The sequence below is a fragment of the Gorilla gorilla genome, chromosome X, assembly GCF_029281585.2.
Source record: "Gorilla gorilla gorilla isolate KB3781 chromosome X, NHGRI_mGorGor1-v2.1_pri, whole genome shotgun sequence".
NCBI lineage: Eukaryota > Metazoa > Chordata > Mammalia > Primates > Hominidae > Gorilla > Gorilla gorilla.
The window spans coordinates 146,254,539-146,269,291 of record NC_073247.2 but is presented as its reverse complement, the minus strand read 5'-3'; the positions used below and the strand labels follow the sequence as shown (position 1 = coordinate 146,269,291).

Here is a 14,753-nt window from a genome sequence, read left to right as displayed (position 1 = left end):
TTCAACTTCAGATGGGTTTATCAGGACACAGTTGAGGAACACCTGTCTATCCATACAATTTGGCAATAAAAAGGAAATGAGTGCAGATATACTCCACAACATGAATGAACCTTGAAAACATTAAGTGAGAGAAGCCAGATACAAAAGGCCACATACTGCATGATCCTATTTACACAAAATGTCCAGAATAGGCAAATCTTACAGACAGCAAGTAGGTAGATGATCAGTTTGCTAGGTGCTGGGGGAAGGGGAAATGGGGAGTGATGGCTAAGGGGATTGGGTTTCTTTGTGGGGCAATGAAAATGTTTTAAAATTGAACGTGATAATGATTGCACAATGCTGCATATATATATAATCTATAGATTATATATATATATATAGAGAGAGAGAGGCTGTTAGACAGTGATAAGTGATATATATATATATATAGAGAGAGAGAGAGAGAGAGAGAGAGGCTGTTAGACAGTGATAAGTGATCAGGAAAATAAAAGTATTGAGGAGGAATAGGAAATTGACGGTGTGAAAACGTGAGATTTTATATAGGATGGCCAGGGAAGGCCTTAATAAGAAAGTGACTTATGAGTAAAAACAAGGGATCCTAAACCTTAGCATGCATCAGAATCACTCGGAAACTTGTTAAAGCATAGCTTGCTGGGCCTCATCACAGATATTTTGATTCGGTAGGTTCTTGTCTGATATTAATACTTTTGGTCTAGGGAACCACATTTTGAGAACCACTGAGCTAAAGGAAGTAAAGGTTTCCCTTAGTTTACTAGCTGGTAACCCTAGGAAACTGCTTAGCCTCTCGGTGCTAAGATACAAAATACTTTAGCACATAATAACACATGGAAAATAGTCTATAAATTATAAATATTATTTTTTATGTACCAAATATTACATAAGACAAAATCTAAGCAAGATATATATATATACATAAAATATAAGATATATATGTATATATTATATATAGATAAATAGAGAGAGAGAGTTATGTTTAGAAAGAAAATATTTCAAACTAAAAAAAGAGAGGTAGGAAGTATACCATTCCATTATTGGTAAAAACAAATTACTAAGTAGTCTTTACAAAAAACCAATCTCACTCCTTTAGAACACAAGCCCACCATTAAAACTGATGCAGAGGAATTTCTCTCCCTGGCTTACCTTTAGGATGGTGCATACTAAGTTAGAAAAGTCATAAATGTTATATTAAAAGTAAATGTGAACTTACTTCCACAATCAAGACATTCTAGAAGAAAAAGAGAAATGAACATCAGTACAATGAATAAAACGGTATTTCCAATTATAAGTCAAATCACATCATAACAACCCTAAGGAATTATCCAAACTCTTGTTTTTAGATGCTTTATTATATCAAACTCTCCTTTAAACAAGTGGGCCATCTGCTGGGATTTGGAAGCCTGTAATACTGAAATTTTCATCATAATGGAAATTTTAAAAACAGAATTTGACCCACCTGTTTTTAAAACACTTTCATTACTTAACAAGAGGTCTAATCTTGGGCAAGTCTTGAAATTTCTCTGGCCTTAGTTTCCCATGTGTTAAATGAAACTTGAAGCAGTTGGTCTCTTATAGTCTCCTGACTCTAACATTCTAAGAATTATATTTGTACAATAACTCAAAAATCACATAATTTAATTTACCATATGGACTCCAAAATATATTTTCTCATTAGGCTAAACTTGATCTGCATTTTCTGGATGTGTCCATATTCTTGGACTACACTAAAACATGATACCAATGCTTCCTCTCACCATAAACCCTCACTTCGCTTTCTACATTTAAGAATTTTATAGCTGGAAGAGTCCTTAAGAGAAAATACCATCTAATTATTACCCCTCAAAATCGAGAAAGTCCTATCTGTTCTTATGCTAGTTATAAGAATGAGGCAGCATTTCACATAATGGTTATAAACACTGCCACAAGAAGATTCATGATGTATTGTTTATCTGTAGCTCTCATCATACTCTGTCATATAACTATAGCATTAAGATTTTAATGTTCTATATATTCTTCTAAGACAGTGTTTACCAGAGTAAGGCACAAAAGATCCACTGGTTTGCAAGAAAGATTAGAACTTTTAAATTTTTTACCTCACCTTGTTTAATCTATATTTTTGTATGTATTTTGTAACATTTATATTATTATTACCATAAATCATATATAATTTAAAATGCATATATTAGGGGTAAATGCTCAGGAAACTTTTTATAAATTGGGCATGCAAATACAAGTTTGAAGACTCACTGTTCTAGGTATTAAAAGTAAAGTTATAACCAAGTAAAGCTTCCACCTTTTCATGTCTCAAAGCAGTTTATTGTTGGAGGTAAGATCTCTTAGAAGCCTAAACAGGTCCAAGTACAGAATGAAGTAAGGCTAGCCCATAACTTGTGGCAAGCAATTCATACTATTTCTCTCATGCTGAGCTCTCCTCAGTGAAGCAGCTACTATAGACAACTGCAGCCTATTGGTAGCCTATTTTATAGGCAGGAAAAAAATTACTTTTTATTCAAAATGGAACTCAGGATATGGGGAGAAAATGAATACAAAAAATAGGGTCAATCCAAAGGCACACAGCAAATGAGTAACACAGTTATGTTTTTTTCCCATTTGTACGAGGTCCCAGTAAATTCTAAGTAAATTGCAAATTTAATAATACACTAAAAAAGCGATGCAATTGTTCAAATGAATCCCAGCATGGTACAAGGAGTACAGACACTAGAGTCTAAAAAATAAAAAGAATGCCATTATTGAGTTTTTGAATTATATCAAGTAGTTACATCTCTACTTAATAAATGAGAAAAATGAGGATAAGAGGCCATTTGATAAAATGAAAATAGCCAGGAAGTGGTATTAGAGACTTGAATACAGGTATTCGGGGTCCAAAGTTCATCTGCTCAAATACTAACTGGGAAAAAGAGGGAAAAATATTTATATACATATATATCTGCACACAAAAATACCCCCAAAAGACAAAATGAGGCCAGGCAGGGTGGCTCATACCCGTAATCCCAGTACTTTGGGAGGCTGAGGCAGGTGGATACCTGAGATCAGGAGTTGGAGATCAGCCTGGTCAACATGGTGAAACCCTGTCCCTACTAAAGATAAAAAAATTAGCCAGGCATGGTGGCGTGCGCCTGTAATCCCAGCTACTTGGGAGTCTGAGGCAGGAGAATCACTTGAACTGGGAAGGGGAGATTACAGTGAGCCAAGATCGTACTACTGCACTCCAGCCTGGGCAGCAGAGTGAGACTCCATCACAAAAATAAATAAATAAATAAATAAAATAAAATGAAACAAAGTTCAAATAATCCCATAATCTTACCACCAAGAAATAACTTTCACTCAAGTTATACTTATTGATTTTTCCATAATAAATGTACTTTACTGTGACTATCATGAAAAGAAAGTTATTTTAGAAACAGAGAACTGTTTCAGATCAAATCTATGTAGTAGAACAGAGCCATTAGGTGGGAAAGACGAGATCAAACTAAATCTCAGAAGGCCTAAAAGGCTAGGTCCATTCCAGCACTAAAAACTGACCAGACAAGTAATGGCTTCAACAGCTTCTAAATATGGACAAAGCATGCTGAAAGGGAAGGACAGGTCTAACAGTGGTATATGAAATGAACAGGAGGGGCAAAGCTCATTTCTCCTCTGAAGTTTTCCAAAGATGCTGAGGAGGACATTAGTTTGACATGACCCTGATATGGGACAAGATAATTTCACAGAAGTTTTACATGTTAAAGTTTTCTTATAGATACTCATTCAAGTAAGCAATGAACACTAAAATCTAAAGAAAGAAAAGAGCTTTAGAGTCAGGTCTGTATTCAAATTCAAGCTCTACCACTTACTGGTTCTGTGACTTCGGGCAAGTCTTTTAACCTTACTAAGTCTTAATTTCCTGATCTGTAAAATGGGGATATCGTCTCCCTCAGAGGATTGTTGTGAAACTTTTATGAGATTAATGCCTTTATATTTGGCATAGTGTAAGTAAACAATAACTGGCAGCTTCAAAAAAAAAGCAGTAGCATTCCATCATTTATTATTGGTTACTCTCAAAAAGTTTTTCAATGTACTAGAAGATAAATATTCAAATACCTTAATATCTCCATTATTTTCAGGTAAACAGCATGCTCCTGAACAACCAATGGGTCAACAAATAAATTAAAACGGGAATCTAAAAACATCTTGATATTAAACTACATGGAAGCACAATATACCAAAACCAATGGTTCACACTAGGAGAATTTTAAGGTACAAGAAAACTCTTTGAGATTTCTTAAAATAATAGTATGTCTGAATTTATTGAGTGCATTTATTTACCAGAACCTGTTGTAAGAGCTCTACTTGCATTATAGCACTTAATCCTCTTAACTCTATGGCTGCTATTATCAACCTCACCCTAACCACATATGGGACACAGAGAGGTTAAGTAACTTGCCCAAGGTCAGAGTTAGGAAGTACTAAGTCATGCTTTGAATCAGTTGTCAGGCTCCGGAACTCACACTTTCAGCCACTACATAATACTGCTTTGCTATCTTTTAGGAAACTATGTGAGTCTACCTCACATAGACTCACATAGTTTTTTTTTTTTTTTAAAGGCTATCTTTTCCCCCATCAATGTTTTTTGAAGGATCCCAAATTAGAGTCCCACAGAGGCAGACAGCAGTACTTGACAATATGGACATTTAAGGTTAATGTTGGATTCTACTGTCTTTTTACTACATGACCTAGGGAACGATAATTAACCTAGACTGCTTCCAAGGGTTAAATAACCCATTTAGTTATACTATGTAAACTATCTCTTAGTGATTGATTGAAAGCACACTGTTACTAATTGATTGGGTATGAAGTGCTTTTTTTTCTTCCCTTTCAAGATACATACCTTTCCAGTTAAAGTTGAGAGATCATCTCCACCAATTACTTTTATGTCCCCTGTTGACTGGTCATTCTAGTTAAAAAAAAAAAACTATATATATATATATCTACACACACATATGTATATGTATATCCTTATGTACACACACAAACTTCAAATTAAATGAGAACTAGAAGATTTGAGAAGTTAGCTATCTAATGTCCATAGCATTATGATATTCTAAATGATATGAATTATAAGAATTAGGTTTCCTGAAATGAATGACTAGAAAACTTTCAAGTAGAGATTAGTAAAAATTAAAAAGTCCTAATTGGCCATTACTGATTTGATGTTTTTAAGAGTCCTAAAAAATGGGTTACATCCATTTTTAAGTGGGCAGTATTATAACAGCCACCCATCTTCAATCACAGTGATTTCTGAATTGTGAGGGAAGTTATTAGCATGACAGGTGTCTGGTTCTGGCCCTGTACGATTCCCATGAGTCAAGCAAATTGTAAGGGCTGGTCTATATCACACCCAACCCCAAGGATATGTCCCTCAAAAGTCTAGCCCAGGCCCCGTCATCTTCAGCATCATCTGGGAAACCAGGTCTGATTAGTAGTCCTTTAAGGAATACCTCTTAGGCTCCCATTTTACTGCTATCACAGAATCCAATAAAACCCTTACAGGAGATTCAATGGGAAATGCTCAACATCCACTGTAGTTGGTGGTGACAATGACTATAATTTGGCTGTGCTGGATTCAGGACAGAAAATTTGGGTGAAAGAGCAGGTGAACAAAAGAGCTTCGACTTGCCCTAGCAGACAGCAAGCCATACCATACCACAAAGCCACAGCAATTACAACGGTGCAGTACCAGCACAGTAAATGAACAAAGTAGAGCCCAGAAACAGACCCAGAACTATATGAGGATTTAGTATACAATAAAGATGGTATTTCGAGTCAGTAGGGAAAAGATGAATTATTCAATAAATGATGTTTGGCCAACTAGTAACCCATTTGGGAAAAAATAAAAGTATGGTCCCTACCTCACAGCATACACAAAAATAAATTCCAGACGGATTAAAATCTAAATGTAAAAAATAAAGCCATAAGTGGACTGGAAGAAAATAGAGAATTTTTTTAACATCCGTAGAAAGGGTAAAAACCCAGGCATGACATGAACCAAAACTGAAGAGGTTCTATAACAAATACCCCCTTTTATATATTGAGCTCCAACAATAAGAACCCATAGGAAAATGGAGAATGAACACAAATAGACAATTTATAGAAGAGAAGGCTATAAGGTGTAAAATTATATCTATCTGAGAAACAAACACTAAAACAATGTGATTCTACTGTTCTCCCACCCATACTGGCAAAACTTAAGCCTGATAATATGCTGAGGGGAAATAAGCACTCTTGTTGGTGAGAGTATTAATTGGCATAGCTTCTTTTGAAAATGACATAGCAATACCTGTTAAAATTGCAAACATGCATGTCACTTAATCCAGTAATCCCACTTCTGGGAATCAATGCTACAAAAACACTGACAAGTTGACAAGTATACAAAGATACATTCAAGAGTGTTCACTGGGCTGGGTGCGGTGGCTTCATGCCTGTAATCCCAGGGAGGCAGAGGCGAGACGATCGCTTGACCCCAGGAGTTCAAGGCCAGCCCAAGAAACACAGCAAGACCCTGTCTTTTTTTTATTTAAAAAATAAATGTTCACTGTATCAGTTGTTCACAAAAACGAACCAACATGTCCATTAACAGGGAACCATTTAAATTAATCAAGTTCATCTACACAATGTAATACCATGCAACTATTAAAAAGCACCTGGTAATCCAATGCACACCGAGACAGAATAATGCTATTAAAAACACCAAGTAGTGGAACACTGTGTTGCCTATGACACCATTTTTATTCAACATTTAAACAAATTTGTAACAGCAATTACATGAGTAGTGACAATGGGGTTTATGAGACTTTTCACTTTTATGTGCTTCTATTTTTGTTATGCTTCTATATATACATCCATTTATTATGGAGTGTTACTTTCAAAAAACACAAATGGGCCAGTATTATTTGGTGTTGGAAGGTGAGCATATGACTTCTGATATCAACCTTTGCGTATTACTTCTCAATTTAGGGAAATTACAGACATCCCTTATTCTAACTAACTTAAAACCCAGCATTTCAAACATACAGAATTGATGGGGAAAAAAAAGAAAGAAGAAAGAAAGAAAAGACAACAAGCTTCAGATGACAGTGACTCACATCAAATTATTTATACTGTAAAGTCTGTTAAATAGTGCCATCTTCTGGAGATACCTGGTATTACAGTCCGACTCCAGTTGATGTCTTTACAGAGACAAGAGGAATAAAGGAAAAAATATTCAAGAACTGAAAAGTATGGAGTCATGGAAAAATTGCTGTGATCCAAAGGCTACGGTGATAGGACAAGAAACAAGAGAACTCCAAGCAGTAAGACACTGCTGTTCTATTAGCATCCAAACCTCCATACTCCTGTTTGCCCCAAGGCTTTTTTAAAAAATAGAGACAGGATCTCACTATTTTGCTCAGGCTGGTCTTGAACTCCTGGACTCAAGCGATCCTCCTGCCTCGGCCTCCTAAAGTGCTGAGATTACAGGCTTGAGTCACCATACCTGGCTATTTATTTTTTCTTAACTCTCTTGCCTGGCCTATAGCCACCATGGAAGCTAATAAAGAATATTAATTTAAGAGTAATGGTATAGTTCACTACATTGGAATACAGGTATAAGTGCCTACATTGTACACGAATGGCATACATGGATCAATTACCCCACCTGGGTGGCCAAAGGAACTGCGCGAACCTCCCTCCTTGGCTGTCTGGAACAAGCTTCCCACTAGATCCCTTTACTGAGTGCCTCCCTCATCTTTAATTATGGTTAAGTCTAGGATAACAGGACTGGCAAAGGTGAGGGGAAAGCTTCCTCCAGAGTTGCTCTACCCTCTCCTCTACCGTCCTATCTCCTCACTCCTCTCAGCCAAGGAGTCCAATCTGTCCTGAACTCAGAGCGTCACTGTCAACTACATAAAATTGCCAGAGAAGCTCTTTGGGACTACAAACACATACCCTTAATGTCTTTATTTCTATTTTGTCTACCTCTTCAGTCTAGGTGAAAAAATAGGGAGGATAATAGGGAAGAACTTTGTTTATGCCTACTTGTCCGCCCCTAGGAATTTTGAAAACCTCTAGGTAGCAATAAGAACTGCAGCATGGTATAGAAAAAGAGGAGGAAAGCTGTATAGAAATGCATAATAAATGGGCAGGAAAAGAACTGCTTGGAACAAACAGGGAGGTTGAACTATAAGGAGAGAAAGCAGAGAGGCTAATCAACAAGGCTGGGTTCCCAAGAGGGCATGATGAGACTATTACTAAGGTAGGAATTACTAAGGGCTCCATGTCCCCTTAGTGGCTTAGTACTATGTAGCTTGCTTTCTGCAGTGAACTTCAGACCTTTCTTTTAGGATCCTAGAATGGACTTTTTTTTTTTTTTTTTTTTTATCGGAAAACAGTCATTCTCTCAACATTCAAGCAGGCCCCAAGTCTACCACACTCAATCACATTTTCTCTTCATATCATAATCTCTCAACCATTCTCTGTCCTTTAACTGTTTTTCTATATCCTGATCAAATGCCAACAAAAGTGAGAATGTTAGAATCATATATTTTTAGAGGTAGACTGTATCTCAGATAAAAAAAAATGGCAGATATTCCATTTTCCAAAATATGTATGCAGAAAAAATAAGTATGAAAGGACATATGCTCAGGTAATAAGTTAATATGTTTACTTGTATTTTACGAATTCTTTTAAATAAACACATTACTAAAAAAAAACTAAAGGTTTTTGTCAGTTAAAAAATGACACTGATGAAGCACAGCCCTTACAGATCATCTAGTACTACACTGTCCCATACTGTAGCCACATGTGGCAATATAAATTAATTAAAAATTCAGTTCCTGTGTTGCACAAGATGTGTCAAGTGCTCAAAAGCCACATGTCACTAGTGGCTCTGTACCACATAGCAGAAACATAAAAGATTTCCATCCTCAAAGAAAGTTCTATTGAACAGCATTGCTCTAATTAAATAAAAAATACCATTTAGCACAACATAGTAATAGAAAAGATTGAAGAGTAAGTGCTGATACTTAAAAACCTGGTATTTTCTGCCAGGCATGGTGGCTTATGCCTGTAATCCTAGCACTTTGGGAGGCTGAGGTGGGAGGATTGCTTAAGCCCAGGAGTTCTAGACCAGCCTGGGCAACAGGGTGAAACCCCGTCTCTACAAAAAATACAAAAAATTAGCTGGGTGTGGTGGCATGTGCCTGTAGTCCCAGCTACTTGGGAGGCTGAGGTGGGAGATAACCTGAGCCTGGGAGGTCAAGACTGCAATGAGATGAGATTGCACCACTACACTCCAGCCTGGGTGACAGAGTGAGACCCTGTCTCAAAAAAAGAAAAAAACAAAAAACAAACAAAAACCATCTGGTATTTGTAAGTACACTATTTTCAAACATTCAAACATTCAGAAGTTATTTCATCCTATCTTCATGGTTTCCATTTTATGCCTGGTTTGGGATTAGGATCTGATAAAATAAACGTGTGCAACAGAACCACTTCTCATGGCTGTATAACAGATGATCAGTATGTATTTGCTGAGGAAATTATTCAATTTTCTTAATTTTTTTTCACAAAATTTGTGGTTTCAAGGGACCAACCTTGACTACTACACCTTCATGTTCTAAGAATCAGGGGACTTATATAAAACCTCAGTTACCTGATAAGGACTACATCAAAGTGAAAAGCCATGGGAAAGAACTAGAAAGTATACTTTTGAACCTAGTTCTGTAAAGTTTCCTTATGCCACAGATAATACACATCCCCATTCCTGCCAAATTCTTTCTCTCACCCCTGTCTATGGTCTCGATTCAATAAATAGGAGAAGGGCATGAATTTGCTTTAGATAGATAGATAGATAGATAGATAGATAGATAGATAGATAGATAGATAGAGAGATATAGATAGACAGAGATAGAGACAAAGATGGAGACAGAGATGGAAATAGAGACAGATTTACAGAAGATAAGTTCTAGGTAAACTAGTGTCAACATCAAAGTGGTATACCTACATCTAACTATTCTGGAGAGAAAAGTATACCTCAAAGAAATCGACTACATACAGAGAAAAAGTTTAAGCTGAAAGCTACTGCCCTCTTACATGAGACACTTTAAGAAACTACTTGGGGGGGCAAGTGAGAAAATGGGGAGATGTAGCTCAGAGGATACAAAGTAGCAGATATGTAGGATGAACAAGTCTAGAAATATAATGAACAACATGAAGTATATAGGTAATAAAATTGTGCTGTATTTGGGATTCACACTAAATGAGATTTTAAGCTCCTCTTGCCACCAAAACAAAAAAAAAATGGGTAACTATGTGAGTTGAGGGATACGTTAATTTGCTTCACTGCAGTAATCTTTTAACCATCTATATGTATCCCATAACATCATGTTGTATACCTTAAATATACAGAATACAATTTATTTAAAATAAAAAACTACTCCAATATTTTCTGCATTTTTAATATGCTCAAAGAAAGTACTAATTTGCATCTTTGATGTTAAACAGAGCCTAATCAAGTCACTATCAAGATCAAGACTAAAGTTATAGCTATTCTCTTTTGATACCTTTTGAGACACACACACACACACAAATACACATATGTGTTTGTGTGTGTGTGTGTGTGTGTGTGTGTATTTTAAGTTATCGTTTTGACCAGGTGCAACGGCTGACACCTGTAATCTCAGCACTTTGGGAGACCAAGGCAGAAGGATTGCTTGAGACCAGGAGTTTGAGACCAGCCTGGGCAACACAGCAAGATCCTATCTCTACAAATTTTTTTTTAAAAAAATAGCCATGGGTGATGGCACGCACTTGTAGTCTCAGATACTTGGGAGGCTGAGGCAGAGGATCCCTTGAGCCCAGGAGTTCAAAGCCGCAATGAGCCACTATGCCACTGCATTCCAGTCTGGGCAACAGAGCAAGACCTTGTCTCAAAAAAAGAAAACATTTCTAATTAAAGATAAAGAGTTATAGTTTTATGAACCTTGACTGCAACTGAGGGAAAATCCCGTAATTGGCAAAATGAATTCTGTCTGCTTGCAAAACTTCTGACTAATAGAGAATGAATAATAGGAAGCCCATATTACAGAATCCACATCAGTTAAAAAGTTTTTCCAAATAAGAGTGACTCTGAGTTCTGCAGAGTTAAAAGACTGGGTTCAAATCAAAGACTTGTATGATCTTGAGTAAATTACTTAATCCCTCTGTGACTCACTGTTCTCAAATGTAAATGAAGATAATTTGTAACTCAAAAAAATAAAAATGAAAAAGTTTTCTCTAAGATTGCAAATCCTAAGGATAATTTCATTTTAATATCAGTCATTTAGTCTGGATACACCATAATGCAGACTAATTTTCCCTCTGCTTAAGGTCCACACAAAAACATTTCCAATAAAATTTACTTGTGTATCAACTTTTCCTCCTGAGGCTTTGTTGTTTTTTTTGGTAAAAAAATAAAATAAAATAAAAATAAAAATAAAAAAATCACTAGACTGGATACAGTGGCCCATGCCTGTAATTTCACTTAGGGAAGCCAAGACAGTTGGATTGTTTGAGCCCAGGAGTTTGAGACCAACCTGGGCAACATGGCAAAACCCTGTTTCTACAAAAAAAATGCAAAAATTAGTCAGCTGTGGTGGCACACACCTGTGGTCCCCGCTACTCTGGAGAGTGAGGTGGGAGGATTGCTTGAGCCCACGCAGAGGTTGCAGTGAACCAAGATGGCACCACTGCACTCCAGCCTGGGTAACAGAGCAAGATCCTGTCTCAAAAAAAAACAAAACAAAACAAAACAACAACAACAACAAAAAACCACTGGCCAGGCACGGTGGCTCACGCCTGTAATCCCAGCATTTTGGGAGTCCGAGGCGGGTGGATCACCAGAGGTCAAGAGTTCTAGACCAGCCTGGCCAACATGGTGAAACCCCATCTCAACTAAAAATACAAAAATTAGCCAGGCATGGTAGCAGGCGCCTGTAATCCCAGCTACTCGGGGGGCCAAGGCAGGAATATAGCTTGAATCTGGGAGGCAGAGGTTGCAGTGAGCTGAGATCACGCCATTGCACTCCAGCCTGGGGGACAAGAGTGAGACTTCGTCCCCCCAAAAAAAAATCACTATAAAATTGAAATAAATTCACAACAAAGGAAATACATTTGCATACTTAACCTTCTTTTTATTTACTTATTTACTTATTTTTAATATTTTGAGATGGCGTCTCGCTACATTGCCTAGGCTGGTCTTGAACTCCTGGGTTCAAGCCATCCTCCCGTCTTGACTTCCCAAAGTACTGGGATTACAGGTGTGAGCCACCATGCTCAGCCCATATTTAACTTTCACTTTCTGAATATCACAGGGCAGAAAAGGTCATCAAAAATATAGTACTATATTTCATTGCTCTAAGATGCACATTCACATTTTATTAATAATAGCTCTAAAATTGATGTATTACAATTGATGGCAATTTACATTTATAACTGGTAGTGTTTTCTTTCTTGGCAGTATGAAAAATAGTGTTAAGTCTTAAAATCAGCGACATCTTTAATTAATGAAATAGGTATTTGGAATCCCCAGGCAATTTCCCATCTAGGCACTAGGTAAATAAAATCCTACCAAGCTACTTGGATTAAGAGTACGCATATGTGTGTGTGTACACAGAGAGAGAATTCTTTAGAATATTCTAAATAAAAAGTGGCAGTGATATTTGGAATGACTTAAATCCTTTATAATTTTCTGCAGTTGTGTTTTCTTTCTTATTTTTTTAAGACAGGGTCTCCCTCTGTCACTCAGGCTGGAATGCAGTTCCACTGCATTCCACTCAGTCTCGAACTCCTGCAGTCTCAAACTCCTGGGCTCAAGGGATGCTCCTGCCTCTGCCTCCCAAGTAGCTGGGACTACAGGTGCACGCCACCACGCGCAACTAATTCTTTTTGTGTAGAGATGGGGTCTCATTATGTTGTCTAGGCTGGTCTCAAACTCCTGGCCTCAAGTGATTCTCTCATCTCGATCTCCCAAAGCACTGGAATTACACGTGTGCCACTGCACCCAGCCGTATGTTTTCTAATAAGCATGTTTTCTTTAATAAGAAAAATGGAGTTTTTATTTCCAAAAAAAAATAGATGGGTGTGTTGACATCATAATGTTTCTTTATATATTCTGGAAACGTTTAATAGTTCATAGAATATTTCTTTAGGATTAGTACGGATCAGCCAGATTTTAACTCACTGTTTCAAATTGGTCAAGATCAGCATGCAAAAATCATACTGACATCAATGTTATTGATGCTGCAAACAATTTAAAATTTCCATTTTACAGTTTTACCAAATTAAGCTGCCTAATGTTTTATATGCATATATGAATATCTTACATGACAAGCTGCTGAATTATTAAACAGGGTAGAAATGCTACTTCAGGCTGGGCATGGTGACTCAAGTCTGTAATCCCAGCACTTTTAGAGGCTGAGGCAGGAAGACTGCTTGAGCCCAGGAGTTCAGGATCAGCCTGGGCAACACAGTAAGACCCAATCTCTACAAACATAAAAAAAATTAGCCAGCCATGGTGGTGCACACCTGTAGTCCCAGCTACTCGGGAGGCCGAAGTGGGAGAATCACTTGAGCCCAGAAGGTCAAGGCCACAGTGAGCTGTGATCTTGCTACTGCATTCCAGCCTGGGTGACAGAATGAGACCTTGTCTTTAAAAAAAAAACTTTACTTCAAATCAACAGATATTTTTATTTTATTATTTGTAGAGATAGGGTACTGCTGTGTTGCCCAGGCTGGTCTCGAACCCCTGGCCTCAAGTGATTCTGCTGTCTTGGCCTTCCAAAGCACTGAGATTACAGGCATGAGCTATCATCAAATCAAGAGATATTATCAGAAGAGCTTTCTCAATTTCTACTGTTTAACAGTATATGTTCCTTGCATAGCCCTATAAATATACTAAAAAGCTTGGAATTGTATAGTTAAAACATGTGATTATTATATTATATAAAATATACCCCAGTAAAGCCTTTTTAAAAAAATTAACATGTCGGCCAGGCACGGTGGCTCATGCCTATAATCCCAGCACTTTGGGAGGCTGAGGTGGGTGGATCACCTGAGGTCAGGGGTTCGAGACCAGCCTGACCAACAAGGTGAAACCCCATCTCTACTAAAAATACAAAAATTAGCCGGGCACAGTGGCAGGCACCTGTAGTCCCAGCTACTCGGGAGGCTGAGACAGAAGAATTGCTTGAACCCAGGAGATGGAGGTTGCAGTGAGCTACGATCGTGCCACTGCACTCCAGCCTGGGCAACAGAGTGAGACTCTGTCTCAAAAAAATAAATAAATAAATAAATAAAATAAAATAAACGTGTCAATAAATACCAAAAAAATACTATATCTACATAGAATTTCACATAAAATAAATTGTTTTCTATGTGAAAATTAACCTAAAAATATGCTTTGCTTATGTTTAAGATGTCATGCTTTTTATCAGTTGAGGAGTTCAGCTTAATAATCCTCTAAGATCTAAAACAAATAGGAAAAAAACTTAAAGTAGAAAATGGAAATAAAATGTCAAAGCATTTCTACCACTCAAAATTGCTCTTACAACATAAAATGCTTTTTAAAAGAAAATATTAAAGTTAAACTCCCCTATTTTGCTCGTTTTTGCTTATCTAAAATAACATTCTGCACAAATCCCCAAAGATTAGTCATAACGTAA

General features: G+C 37.0%; 1 protein-coding gene across 1 annotated transcript in view; it reads right to left on the bottom strand.

Annotated features, from left to right (window-relative positions):
• The window catches only part of HPRT1 (hypoxanthine phosphoribosyltransferase 1), a 41,017-nt gene that overhangs the window by 9,692 nt on the left and 16,572 nt on the right, over window positions 1-14,753 (bottom strand). The window contains exons 4-5 of the mRNA XM_004064891.4: window positions 4,907-4,972; window positions 1,229-1,246 (exon numbers count right to left, since the gene is read on the bottom strand). Coding sequence (XP_004064939.1) covers window positions 1,229-1,246; window positions 4,907-4,972 — 84 coding nt within the window. The remainder of the gene's footprint in view (window positions 1-1,228; window positions 1,247-4,906; window positions 4,973-14,753) is intronic.